Source organism: Herpailurus yagouaroundi, unplaced genomic scaffold (genome assembly GCF_014898765.1).
Source record: "Herpailurus yagouaroundi ecotype Mexico unplaced genomic scaffold, PumYag 159, whole genome shotgun sequence".
Lineage (NCBI taxonomy): Eukaryota > Metazoa > Chordata > Mammalia > Carnivora > Felidae > Herpailurus > Herpailurus yagouaroundi.
The window spans coordinates 72,042,184-72,057,004 of record NW_024412400.1 but is presented as its reverse complement, the minus strand read 5'-3'; the positions used below and the strand labels follow the sequence as shown (position 1 = coordinate 72,057,004).

At 38.7% G+C, this 14,821-nt stretch overlaps 1 protein-coding gene across 2 annotated transcripts in view; it reads left to right on the top strand.

The window, feature by feature from the left end:
* The first annotated feature begins 30 nt into the window (after positions 1-30).
* The window catches only part of MRPL47 (mitochondrial ribosomal protein L47), a 36,100-nt gene continuing 21,309 nt past the window's right edge, over positions 31-14,821 (top strand). Inside the window, exons 1-3 of one of the 2 annotated variants that reach the window (XM_040480824.1) lie at positions 31-161; positions 2,731-2,882; positions 3,698-3,758. In XM_040480824.1, coding sequence (XP_040336758.1) covers positions 64-161; positions 2,731-2,882; positions 3,698-3,758 — 311 coding nt within the window. In that variant the 5' untranslated portion in view covers positions 31-63. The other variant, XM_040480825.1, reaches the window with a different exon arrangement.

Sequence of the window (14,821 nt, the reverse complement as noted above, 5' to 3'; positions counted from 1 at the left end):
CCTGAGACACAGGAAGTGACATCATTGTGGAGAAACCGCGGTATCCTTACTTTCTGCGGAGACATGGCTGCGGCCAGTTTGGGCAGTGTTTGCAGAAAAGTCTTAACCGGGCTGAAAGCTTCTAAGTCGCTAATAAGTCTTCAGGCCCCACCTAGCACAGGGTAAGTGATGTGAGGAGTAGGTTTGTTCTCCTCTCCGACTTTGGATCTTGTTTGGTTGCCGAGATGCTGGAAAACAGCTGAGAGGCCGCGCGCATAACCGAACCCGAACTCACCTGCGTGAGAAGGGAATGCCCTTAGAGAAGTCGTCCACCTCCGACATTTCCGGTCTTTTCTCAAACTTTTTCTTGCCGCCTAGTGCGGACCAGACAGTCCATGGGGTCTGTAGATAACCAGTATTTGTTGAATTAAACCTAGAGGTACAGAAGCATCCTCTTTGGATGGGTGAGTTGGGAAAAACTGCACTGAAGAGGATTTGGTTATGGAACTGAAGATTATGTCAAGTTTGGATGGATAAAAACCAAGGCGCTTTTGTATCTCCAGAATATATCAGAAAGATTTTTTCAGTAAATGTGGAGTGAATAAGTGAAAGTAGTCAAAAGAACGGAAAGTAGCTCTGCTGGTGTGAGAAAGGAACATCCTACATATGGTGTTTATTATTTCTGGAAAGACAACCTGTCTTCTGGACAAACTGACAAGTTTATGGTATATGGTTTCCTCCCTTTTATTGGATTTTGTCTCTAATGAGTTGGATTTTATAAATCATTGGGTATGTCGGATTTTTTTTAAAGGAAGTAATGTATGTGTCCTTGAATCCAGCACAATTGTTGAGCATCTATTATGTGCTATATATTACTTGCACTTACTTTAGAGATAAGCAATATTTTTTTCATTTTTCAGAGATTCACAGGTTGTAACTTGATAAAGGTGACAAACTTGGATCAATTGTCTGTAATTCACTGTCATTTTTTCTTAAAAATAAATTTTAGAGGGGCACCTGGGTGGCTCAGTGGGTTAAGCATCTGACTTCAGCTCAGGTCATGATCTCACAGTCAGTGAGTTCAAGCCCTGAGTCGGGTTCTGTGCTGGCAGCTCAGAGCCTGGAGCCTGCTTCAGATTCTGTGTCTCTCTCTGTTTCTGCTCTTCACCTGCTCATGCTCTGTCTCAGAACTAAACGTTAAAAAAAATTGTAAATAAAATAAATTTTAGATTTTTATTATCAAAATGAATATTGCTTCATTTGCAGACAATAAGGCAAATGGAAAATAAGGCAAGTGTTTTGAAGAAAATAATAATCAACTATAATTTTTGCCACTCAAAGATTTCCTTACATTCCTTTTTATATATACATATACATGTAATTCTTCTAAGTTTATTTATTTTTGAGAGAGAGAGAGAGAGCAGGTGTGCGGGTGGGAGGAGCAGTGGGAGACAGAGAAGAGGGAGAATCCCAAGCAGGCTCTGAGCTGTCAGAGCAGAGCTTGACTCAGGGATTGAACTCACAAACCATGAGATCATGACCTGAGCTGAAATCAAGAGTCAGACACTTAACTGACTGAACCACCCAGGTGCCCCCACATACATGTAATTTTAAAGCCAGAATCATATTTAGATGTATGCATCTTGGTGCTCTACCCTGTTTCCCCAATTTTTTATATTTAAAAATTTCAAACCAACAGAAAAATTGTAAGAGTACTACAAAGAATAACCACTCTTCATCTATATTAAGCAAACCTTAGCATTTTGTCACATTTTTATGTATCTTTATATCTATGCCTATGTGTATTTTTTTCTGAGCTATTTGAGGCATTGTGACACTTCAGTATATGTCTCCTAAGAACGAGAACACTGTCTTTATAACTACAATACTACAATGATCACGCTGAAGTATTTAATATACTACTGTCGCCGTGCTTTTACGTAGCATACAGTCCAAATTTTTTCTTAAATTTTTATCCAGGGTCCAACCAACGATCATTCATTACTGTCGTTGGTTGTCATGTCTTGTTAGTCATCTTTAATCCAGAACATTTTTGAGCAGATCAGCCTTTTCAGATTATCCTTCCATTTAGATTTGTCTGTGTCCTCATGGTTAGATTCAAGTTAAATTTTTTTGGTAGGAATACAACACTTGTGATACACTTTGCTATTGAGTTTTACATTATTTCACCAGCTTATTAAATATTCTTTAAACACATGATTTTTAAATTACTGCATAATAAATTATTATACAAATGCACAGTAATTTTGTAACCATTTCCTGGTTGCATATTTACATTATTACCAACTTTTGGATATCACATATAATGCTTTAATAGATATTTTTATTAATTCTCATATTTTTAGTTGAAATTTCTAGATGAATTTTGGGTTGAAGGGGGGGAAGCATTGAGGCTTGTGATACATGTTGCAAAATTAATCTTCAGAATGTTTTTATCTGCTTATGTAACCACTAGCCAGGTATGAAAAGCCTAAAAGTGTTACCTTAAGTATAATTGTATCAAGATACTGTCTCCAAAATTCTGTGAATATATTAACCTCTGAAATTAAAGGGTAGCAGCATCTATAATGCAATATTGAAAATTATTTCTAAAGCATTTTATAAGTTTGTTCTTTGTGCAGAAACCCTGAGTAATTTTTTTTTAACATTGTAGATGAGGAAGTGATTCCAATTATTGCTTGTAAAATCCAAATGTTGCAAAACTCTGATCACTTGTTTATATATGTTCAGTTGCAGGTTTTCTCTTAGTCTTTTGCCTAAGAATATACCAAATGTCACATCTTTTCACCAGTGTAGATTACTTCATACCACATTGTCAAGAAAAGGACTGGAAGAATTTTTTGATGACCCAAAGAATTGGGGGGAAGAAAAAGTGAAATCTGGTAAGATATTTGGGTTGACTGATATTAAATATATTTATTAAATCCTCCATTACTTTGGGATTATTTATCTACCTTGGGGATCATTTAGGTGTTTCCTTTTTTAATTTCTTTTGGGAATGTGAGAGAAAATTAAAAGGTCAATGTAATAGTACAGTTAATTGTTGATTGGCAGGTTGACAAAAGGCTTAGAAGAGGAGTAAATTGGGGCGCCCGGGTGGCGCAGTCGGTTGAGCATCCGACTTCAGCCAGGTCACGATCTCGCGGTCGTCCGTGAGTTCGAGCCCCGCATCAGGCTCTGGGCTGATGGCTCAGAGCCTGGAGCCTGTTTCCGATTCTGTGTCTCCCTCTCTCTCTGCCCTTCCCCCGTTCATGCTCTGTCTCTCTCTGTCCCAAAAATAAATAAACGTTGAAAAAAAAATTAAAAAAAAAAAGAAGAGGAGTAAATTGAAATTGTTAACTGAAGTGAGGTCAGAGATTTGGTTTAGATTTCATTTTTTAGAGATAATTACATGTTTATAATGATATGAAATATTTTGGTATTAAACTGTGGAAACACATTCTTTTTTAGTACTAACATTTTTTTAATGCTATTGCCAGTAGCATTACTAATATTTTATGTGTTACCTAATTTAATGCCAGTTTAGTCCTAATTGTGTATTATACTATGATATGATAAAACTATTATATTTTACAGATAAGGAAACAGGTTTAGAGAAGTTGAATAATCTGCCACAAGGCACATAGCTAGAAAATTATTTCATGTTGTGAATTTCATAAATTTTTCTGTGTGTGTCTGAATTTCATAATTTTAATAGGAGCTTCATGGACCTGTCAGCAATTAAGGAATAAAAGTAATGAAGATTTACATAAACTTTGGTAAGTATACTGAATACATTAATATGTAGGTGTTTGAAGCAGTTAAAATATGACAATGAGGTATAAACTTTACATCTATTTGATGTAAGAAATTGAGAAAGTGATTTGTCTTACAATACTATGGATGATATGTAAAACCAGTAAAGATTTTAAGACAAATGTATTAGTGTTCTCAAATAGTTGGGGATTAAGAAATTTTTACTGTAACTGCTACCAGTCATACTAGCATCTTTTTCTTTAAGTTTATTTTATTTATTTTGAGAGAGAAAGCATAATTTTTTTGGGGGGGGCGCAGAGAGAGACTCTCAAGCAGGCTCTGTACAGTCGGCACTGAGCCTGATGAGAGGCTTAAACTCACTGTGAGATGATGACCTGAGTGGAAATCAAGAGTTGAGAGTTTAACCAACTGAGCCACCCAGGCATCCCCATACAAGCATTTTTATACTAACAATTTTAGTAAACTAATAAAATGAAATAGGAAGAGTTTGTCACATTTAAGCCTTCCTCCTTTTTATTACCTTATCCATGGTCTGGAATCTTTAGCTTATTTGCCCTGGGGAAATATGTTGGAGGGTGCATTTAATTGGGAATTTAGCTAAATTTTTCTGGCAAATTTTCCTGATGAATTAGAGAGGGTTGAGAGGATTTAAGTCAGTGTGGTTTAATGCATCCATTCAGCATTTTTAATGGATGATTTATTTATTTACTTGTATTTGTATTTTTATTGAGGAGTAATTGATATAACGCTGTATTTCAGGGATACACTGTAATGATTCGGTATTTGTATGCATTATAAAATGATCACCTTAGTAAGTCTGGTTCAAATATGTCACCATACATAGAAAAGTTCTTTTCCTTGTGGTGAGAACTTTCAAGATCTGCTTTCCTACTTATTTTCATTTTTTTTTTTTTTTAAAAAAAACAGTTTTTTTTTTTTTTTTCTTTTTTTCAACGTTTATTTATTTTTGGGACAGAGAGAGACAGAGCATGAACGGGGGAGGGGCAGAGAGAGAGGGAGACACAGAATCGGAAACAGGCTCCAGGCTCTAAGCCATCAGCCCAGAGCCTGACGCGGGGCTCGAACTCACGGACTGCGAGATCGTGACCTGGCTGAAGTTAGACGCTTAACCGACTGCGCCACCCAGGCGTCCCGCCTACCTATTTTCAAATATGCAGTACAGTATTATTAACTCCAGTCACCATGCTATACATTATATCACCATGACTTATTTTGTGGTAGGATCCCCTCCCTAAGGAGAGAAAAAACGCAAAAAACCTGAAGGCAACCTGGCTATACACCTATGTGACAACATCCATCATGACCTTGTAACACGAGACCACTTAATCAGACTGCATGTTTGTGTGTTACCATATGTGGGAGACAAAGAAATAGAAAACGTATAAAAAACTGTGCTACATGGCATTTGGGACTCCGTTTTTCTTGTAGGAACCCAACTAAGCAGTGCCTGCACGAATAAAGTTGTTTCCTGGAAAGAAAGGCCTCCGTGTCAGGAATCTCTGCAAGAGTCCTGCTACATTGTAACTGGAAATTTGTACTTTCTTACCCCCTTCATCCATTTTGCTATTAACCTAACAGTAAAATAATTGGGGCGCTTGGGTGGCTTAGTCGGTTAAGCATTCAACTCTTTGGCTCAGGTCTTGATCTCACAGTTCATGAGGTTCATTTGGTGTGGTTTGTGAGATTGAGCCCTACATAGGGCTCTGCTGCTGACAGCATGGAGCCTGCTCGTGATTCCCTCTCCCTCTCTGCTCCTCCTCAACGTGTGCACACACACTCGTCTTTCTCAAAATAAATAAACATTTTTTTTTTAATAGAATAAAAATAGGGGCATCTGGGTGGCTCCGTTGGTTAAGTGTCCTACTCTTGGTTTCAGCTCAGGTCATGATCTTGCAGTTTCGTGAGTTTGAGCCCCATATTGGGCTGTGCACTGATGATGTGGAGCCTGCTTGGATTCTCTCTCTCTCTCTCTCTCTCTCTGTCTCTCTGCCTCTCTCTCTACTCCTCCCCTACTCATGCTGTCTCTATCTCTCAAAATAAATAAACTTTAATAAATAAAATAAGTTATTTTACCAGCAAAAGTGGGTTTATTTGGGAATTAGACACTTGTAATTAAGGACAAGCAAGCTGTGGCAAAACCATAGACAAATCCAACAAAGGAATATTATTTTATGGAGAAGGAAGAGGAGGTTGGAAGGGATTGTTTTGAATGAAAGTGTTGTACAAAAGCAAGAGTTCAGAGTGATGGTGGTTATTCATTGGCTGAGTTTCAGAGGTAGTCAATTTCTTGTAGATGGCCTTGTTTATCTTTCCCTTTGGGGCCTGTAACTGATGATTCTTTTCCTGTTGAGTCTTCTATTAGGGATCTGTAATTGACAGTTTTTCCTGTAATTGACATGGAATGGTATGGCTCCCCTTCTAGGATCTCCAGTCTACTTTAGTGAGGTTTCCTTTTATTAATTTTCACATTCCCCTCCTTTTTTTTTTTTTTTCAGTTTTTTTAAAGTTTATTTATTTTGGAGAGAGAAAGAGTGTGAGTAGGAGAGGGACAGATAGAGAGGGAGACACAGAAGCCAAAGCAGGCTCCAGGCTCTGAGTTGTCAGCACAGGGCCCGAATTCACAAACCGCAAGATCATGACCTGAGCTGAAGTCGGATGCTAACTGACTGAGTCACCCAGGTGCCCGTCACATTTCCCCCTTTTGATCAAGATCTCTCCTTGAAAGCAGTGCTGAGGAAGAGTCCGTTTTTCTATGTTTAGTGGTTTTTTCCTTCAGTGTCAGGAAGAACCTTTCCTGGTTGTCATGTCCTACCTTGGAGGGAAGGTGCCTAATAGTTGGAAACCACTTCAGATCACATTTAAGTAACAGGAAGATTAGGAGGGAGAATTCTTAGGCACTTCCCATCTAAAGTTTATATTTTCTCTAGGTCCCAACTGTTGGAGATCATCTTCTTATTGGGTGCATCATTTTCTTTTTTTTAAATTTTTTCTTTCAACTTTTTTATTTATTTTTGGGACAGAGAGAGACAGAGCACGAACGGGGGAGGGGCAGAGAGAGAGGGAGACACAGAATCGGAAACAGGCTCCAGGCTCTGAGCCATCAGCCCAGAGCCCGACGCGGGGCTCGAACTCACGGACCGCAAGATCGTGACCTGGCTGAAGCCGGGCGCTTAACCGACTGCGCCACCCAGGCGCCCCTCATTTTCTTTTTTTAAATTTCCAGTATAATTAACTTAGTGTTATATTAGTTTCAGGTATACGATACCTGATTGACCCAGTTACTCAGTGCTCTTCACCATAAGTGTACTCTTACTAATCTTCACCTGTTTCACCCATCTCAGTGCCTAACCTACCCTCTGGTAACCATCAGTTTGTTCTCTAAGACTCTCTTTTTTTTTGTTTCTTTTATACTTTGTTTCTTAAATTCCACATATGAGTGAAATCATACACTATTTGTCATTCTCTGACTTATTTCATTTTAACATTGTACCCTCTAGATCCATCTGTGTTGTTGCAAATGTCAAGATTTCATTCTTTATGACTAATATTCTAGTGTACATATATATCACATCTTCCTTATCCATTCTTCTATTGATGGATACTTGGGTTGTTTCCATACTTTGGCTATTGTAAATAATGCTGCAGTAAACATGGTGCGTATATCTTTTCAAGTTAGTATTTTAGTATTTTTTATTTATTTTTTTAAACATTTATTCATTTTGGAGAGACAGAGACAGAGTGTGAGTGGGGGAGTGGTAGAGAGAGACACAAAATCCGAAGCAGGCTCCAGGCTCCAAGCAGTTGGCACAGAGCCCGATATGGCGCTCGAACTCACGAACAGTGAGATCATGACCTGAGCCAAAGTCAGACACTTAACTGACTGAGCCACCCAGGTGCCCCAGTGTTTTAGTATTCTTTGGGTAAATACCTAATAGTGGGATTACTGGATCATTTGGTAATTCTATTTTTAATTTTTTGAGGAACCTCCATGCTGTTTTCTACAGTGGCTGTACCAGTTTACATTCCCACTAACAGTACACAAGAGTTCCTTTTTCTCCACATCCTCGCCAATACTTGTTTCTTGTGTTTTTTATTTTAGCCATTCTGATAGGTATGAAATAATATCTCATTGTGATTTTGATTTGCATTCCCCTCATGATGAGTAATGTTGAGCATCTTTTCATGTGTCTGTTGGCTATCTGTGTGTGTGCTCTTTGGGGAAATGTCTGCTAATGCCTTCTGTTTATTTTTTAATTGGGTTATTTGTGGGGTTTTTTAGTGTTGAGTTATATAAGTTCTTTATATATTTTGGATACTGATGTTTTATCATATATGTTATTTGCAAACATTCTCTCCCATTAACTATGTTGTCTTTTTGTTTTCTTGATTATTTCCTTTGCGGTGTGGAAGCTTTTTATTTTGAGTAGTTCCAATAGTTTCTTTTTGCTTTTGTTTCCTTTACCTCGTGAGATCTATCTAGAAAAATACTGTTAACAGCGGATATCAAAGAAATTGCTGCATATACCCTCTTCTAGGATTTTTATGGTTTTGGGTCTCTCATTTAGATCTTTAATACACTTTGAGTTTACTTTTGTGTATAGTGTAAGAAAGCAGTCCAGTTTCATTCTTTTGCATGTAGCAGTCCAGTTTTCCCGACACCATTTGTTGAAGGTTGAAGAGACTGTCTTTCCCACTGCATAGTCTTGCCTCCTTTGTCAAAGATTAATTGACCAGATAATGGTGGGTTTATTTTTGAGCTCTCTATTCTGTTTTGTTGATCTATGTGTCTCTTTTTGCATCAGTACCATACTCTCTTGATTACTACAGGTGTGTAATATGACTTGAAATCTGGGATTGTGATACCTCCAGTTTTGTTCTTTTTCAAGATTGCTTTGGCTATTCAGGGTCTTCTGTGGTTTCATATGAATTTTAGGAGTGTTTATTCTGGTTCTATGAAAAATGCTGATGGTATTTTAATAGGGACTGCATTAAATCTATAGATTGCTTTGGGTGGTATGGCCATTTGAATAATATTTGTTCTCCAGTCCATGAGCATGGAATATCTTTTTGTTTGTATCATCTTCAGTTTCATTCATCAGTGTTTTAATTTTCAGAGTACAGATCTTTCACCTCCTTGGTTAAATTTATTCCTAGGTACCTTACTATTTTTGGTGCAGTTATAAATGGGATTGTTTTCTTAATTTCTCTTTCGGTTGCTTCATTATTAGTGTATAAAAATACAACAGATTTCTGTGGATTGATTTTGTATCCTGTGACCTTACTGAATTCATTTGTCAGTTCTGGTAGTTTTTTTGGTAGAGGCTTTAGTATTTTCTATATATAGTATCAAGTCATCTGCAAATAGCAAAAGTTTTATTTTTTCCTTACCAATTTTGATGCCTTTTATTTCTTTTTGTTGTCTGATTGCTGTAGCTAGGACTTCCTCGTACTATGTTGAATATAAGTGATGAGAGTGGACATCCTTGTCTTGTTCCTGATCTTAGGGGAAAAGCTCTCAGTTTTTCACCATTGAGTATAATGTTAGCTATGGGTTTTTCATATATGGCCTTTTTTATGTTGAGATATAGTCCCTCTAAATCTACTTTGTTGAGGGTTTTTATCATGAATAGATGTTGTATTTTGTCAGATGCTTTTTCTGCATCTATTCAAATGATCATAGGGTTTTTTCTTTTTTCTCTTGTTCCTGTGATGTATCACACTGATTGATTTGTGATTTTTGAACCGCCCTTGCATCCCAGGAATAAATCCTACTTGATTATGGTAAATTATTGTTTTTAATGTATTGTTGGATTTGTTTCACTAGTATTTTGTTGAGGATTTTGCATTATGTTCTTTGGAGCTATTGGCCTGGATTTTGTAGTGTCTTTATCCAGTTTTGGTATCAGGGTACTGCTGGCCTCATAGAATGAATTTGGAAGCTTTCTTTCCTTTTCTATTGTTTGGAATAGTTTGAGAAGAATAAGTATTAACTCTTTTATAAAAAGTGTTTGATAGAATTCTCCTGTGAAGCCATCCGGTCCTTTAGTTTTGTGTGTTGGGAATTTTTTGATTACTGCTTCAATTTCTTTGCTGGTCATTGGTCTGTTCAAGTTGTCTATTTCTTCCTGATTCTGTTTTGGGAGGTTATATGTTTCTAGGAATTCATTTTTTCTAGGTTGTCCAATTTGTTGGCATATAATTTTTCATAATATTCTCTCATAATCCTTGTTATTTCTATGTTGTCAGTTATTTCTCCTCTTTCTGATTTTGAGTTCTTTCTCTCTTTTTTTTAATGAGCCTGGCTAAAGGTTTGTTAATTTTATTGATCTTTTCAAAGAACTAGCTCCTAGTTTCATTGAGCTGTTCTATTGTTTTTGTTTCTGTTTCATTGATCTCTGCTCTAATCTTTATTCCTTCCTTCTTCCTACTGGCTTTGGGTTGTTTGTTGTTCTTTTTCTAACTCCTTTAGGTGTAAGGTTAGATTGTTTATTTGAGATTTTTCTTGCTTATTAATATAGGCCTGTATTGCTATTAATTCCCCTCTTAGGACTACTTTTGCTGTATCCCAGTGATTTCAGAGTGCTGTGTCTTCATTTTCATTTGTCTCCGTGTATTTTTTTTATTTATTTTTTTTTTAATTTTTTTTTTCAACGTTTTTTATTTATTTTTGGGACAGAGAGAGACAGAGCATGAACGGGGGAGGGGCAGAGAGAGAGGGAGACACAGAATTGGAAACAGGCTCCAGGCTCCGAGCCATCAGCCCAGAGCCTGACGCGGGGCTCGAACTCACAGGCCGCGAGATCGTGACCTGGCTGAAGTCGGACGCTCAACCGACTGCGCCACCCAGGCGCCCCTGTCTCCGTGTATTTTATAATTTCCTTTTTGATTTCTTGGTTGACCCATTCATTGTGTTCATTGGATTTTTTTGTCCCCATTCACTGTTTTAAAAAAAAATTTTTTTGGGGGCGCCTGGGTGGTGCAGTCGGTTAAGCGTCCGACTTCAGCCAGGTCACGATCTCGCGGTCCGTGAGTTCGAGCCCCGCGTCAGGCTCTGGGCTGATGGCTCAGAGCCTGGAGCCTGTTTCCGATTCTGTGTCTCCCTCTCTCTCTGCCCCTCCCCCGTTCATGCTCTGTCTCTCTCTGTCCCAAAAATAATAAACGTTAAAAAAAAATAATTTAAAAAAAAATTTTTTTTTAATGTTTATTTATTTTTGAGAGAGAGACAGAGCACGAGCGGAGGAGGGGCAGAGAGAGAGGGAGACACAGAATCCAAAGCAGGCTCCAGGCTCTGAGCTGTCAGCATAGAGCCTGATGTGGGGCTTGAACTCACGAACTTGCTAGATCATGACCTGAGCTGAAATCAGAACGCTTAACCTACTGATCCAACCAAGCGCCCCATCCCATATTCATTGTTTAGTAGCATGTTATTTAACCTCCATGTATTTGTGTTCTTTCCAGATTTTTCTTGTAGTTGATTTCTGGTTTCATAGCATTGTGGTCAGAAAAGATGCATAGTATGGCTTTGAATTTTTTGAATTTGTTAAGACTTCTTTTGTGCCCTAACATGTGATCTACTCTGGAGAATGTTCTTTTCTACACTTGAAAAGACTGTGTGTTCTGCTGTTTTAGGATGGAATATTCTGACTATATCTTTTAGATCCATCTGGTTCCATGTGTCATTCAGAGCCACTGTTTCCTTGTTGATTTTCTGTTTAGATGATCTATCCATTGATATAAGTGGGGTATTAAAGTCCCCTGCTATTGTACTACTGTTGATTATTTCCTTTATGTTTGTTATTAGCTGGTTTAGGTTTTTAGGTGCGTAAATACAATTGTTACATATTCTTGTTGGATTTTTCCCTTTATGATTATATAGCATCCTTCCTTGTCTCTTGTTACAGTCTTTGTTTTAAAATCCATTTTGTCCATTGTAAGTATTGCTACCCCGGGTTTCCTTTCACTTCTGTTTGCAGATAAATGCTTTTCCATCCCTCTACTTTGAATCTGCATGTGTGTTTAGGTCGGAAATGAGTCTTGTGTAGGCAGCATATAGATGGATCTTGCTTTTTTTATCCACTCCATAGCCTTATGTCTTTTGATTTGGTGTTTAGTCCATTTATATTCAAAGTAGTTATTGATAGGCATGTAACCATTTTGTTATTGTTTTATGATTATTTTTGTCCTTCTCTGTTCCTTCTCTTGCTCTCTTACAGTTTGCTGGCTTTCTTTAGGAATATACTTGGATTCCTTTCTCATTTTTTATATATCTATTACCAGTTTTTGATTTGTGATTACTATAAGGTGATTACTATAACATTTTGTGCATATAGCAGTCTGCATTAAGTTAATGGTCGCTTGAGTTTGGAACCCATCCTAAAATCACTAAATTTTTACTCCTCTCCCCCTCACATTTTAGGTATATAGTGTCCTACTTTACATCCTTTTATTTTGTAAAATCCTTGATTGATTTTTATAGATATACTTAATTTTATTGCTCTTTGCTTCTTACTTTCCTTTGGTCTTTCCTTTCTACTCAGAGTCCTCTTGAAAATTTCTTATAAAGCTGGTTTAGTGATGAATTCCTTTAGCTTTTGTCTGGGAAACTCTCTCTCTCCTGTTATTCTGAGTGATAGCCTTCCTGAATGTTAAAGTATTCTTTGTTGCAGGTTTTTTTTTCTTTCAGCACTTAATATATATCATGCCACTCCCTTCTGGCCTAGAAAGTTTCTGTTGACAATCAACTGATAGCCTTAGGGGATTCCCCTTGTATGTAACAGTTTTCTTTTGCTACTTTTAAAATTGTTCACTACTTTTTGCCCTTTGAATTACTAAGTGTCTTGGTGTGGCCTTCCTTGGGTTGATTTTGTTGGGAGTACTCTGTGCCTCCTGGATTTCTGTTTCCTTTCTCAGATTCGGGAAGTTTTCAGCTATTATTTCTTCACAAAACTCTTCTGCCCCCTTTTCTCTCTCTTCCCCTTCTGGGATCTCTATAATGCTAATGTTATTATGTTTGATGGTGTTGCTGATTCTCTAAGCCTATTTAAAAATTTTTTAATTATTTTTTTTCTCTCTCCCATTCAGCAAGATTGCTTACTCTGCACCCCAGGTTGTTGATCCATACTTCTGCTTCCTCTAGTCTAGCATTTATTCTATTTAATGTGTTTTTTTATGTGTGTGTTTTTTTTAAGTTTATTTATTTATTTATTTTTAGAGAGAGAGATTGAGATTGTGCACACGTGAGTGGGGGATTGGCAGAGAGAGAGTGGGAGAGGGAGAGAATCCCAAGAAGACTCTGCACTGTCAGTGCAGAGCCCAACGTGGGGCCCAAACTCAAAGACCGAGGTGAGATCAAGAGTTGGACGCTTAACCAACTGAGCCATCCAGGCATCCCTGTTTAGTGTATTTTTAATATAAGTTATTGAGTTACATTTTCTGTCTCTTTGTTGAGGGTCTCACCAAGGTCCTCTACTCTTTTCTCAAGTCCAGGGAGTATCTTTATGACTATTAGTTTAAATTCTTTGTCACGAATATTGCTTATTTCCATTCCGTTTAGGTCTCTTGCTGTGATTTTGTCCTGTTCTTTCACTTGGGACATATTCCTCTGTCTCCTCATTTTGTCTAACTCTTTTCATCTGTTTCTATGTGCTGGGAAAGTCAGCTATCTCTCCTGCTCTTGAAAGTAGTGGTCTTATGAAGAAGAGTTCCTAAATTGCCCTGCACTTCACCTGAACCTGGTGTTTCAGGGGTGTTTCCTATGAGTTTGGCATGCACCTCACTCTTGCGGCTGAAGTGTGTCTGCCTTGTCAGTCATTTACAACAGTTCTCTGCATGTTGCAGGCAGGGTTTTGTTCCTGTGTTGTTAGTGGGCCTGTCTGGGGTAACCTTAGCTTGAGTTGGGTCAGACTAGGTGTTTGCCAGAGTTGCAGTTCCACTGAACTGTAGGGTATTCTCTGTGTTGTCCTCTAAGAAGCTTTCATTGTCGGACAAGGCCTGCAGTCACACCAGATGTCTGCCCCCAGTCCACTGCTGGGACCACAGTGGAACTAGTGTGTGCGGTTATCTTCCTCTTTCCCCGGGACAGGAATCAATTTGGGGTGATGCTAACCCATCAGGGCTGCTTGCACACTGCCAGGCTTGTGGTGTCACTTTGGATGGACGCCTACTGAGAGAGAGTTGGAGGGAGCAAGTCCACAGAGGAACACAGGGTGCACAGTGATAGCAGGGTTTGCTCAGGTCTGCTATAGGAAGAAGCTGGGTTGGAGGGGTAGATCTGCAAAAGTGGTTGGGGGCCAGGCACACTGTTAGTGAGCTAGGTAGAGACTATTTGCACTGCATTGGTTCCCATGGGTGTCTGTATCTAGGCTGGGGAGTGGGGGAAGGAGATGGTGCCCACCAATTCCTTTGTTCCTGGAGAAGTCTCCCTAAGACTTGCCCCTCCAGCATAGGCCCCAAAATTAGCAAACAGATCTCCTTGTACACCCCAGGCGTCTTTCAAACTGGTGCTCTGTGCTGAATCTCAGTGGGGCTATTTGTTCTCTTGTCTCTTTAAGGATGGGGACTCAGTTTCCTCTTGGCCTTCTACTCTACCTGACCCAAGCCTGCTGATTTTTAAAGTTCTAAGTGTTAAACCCCCGTGACAACAAGAACTCAAGAAATTAAGCCCCTCTGGTTTTCAAAGGGAGAATTATGGGATGGGAATTTTATGTCCTGGGAATTTATCTTCCCAGTGCTGGTCCTGCATGCCTGGGGTGCCTGGTGTGGGGTCTGCTCCTCTCTCCTCTCTTCTGTGCCCACCCTGTCCCTCTTACAGACGGTCCTGTGTTTGTTTGGCTCTCTACTATGTCTCCATCCTTCCTACCCTCTTCGGTGTGGCCTCTTCTCTACGTTTAGCTGTGAAAAAGTCTATTATGCCAGTCTTTGGGTCATTTTCTGGGTTACTTACACTGAGGTGGGTGTTATCTAGGTGTGTCCATGGGATGAGGTGAGCCTAGGATCCTCCTACTCTGCCATCTTCCATGCGTCTGGGTGCATCATTTTTACAGAA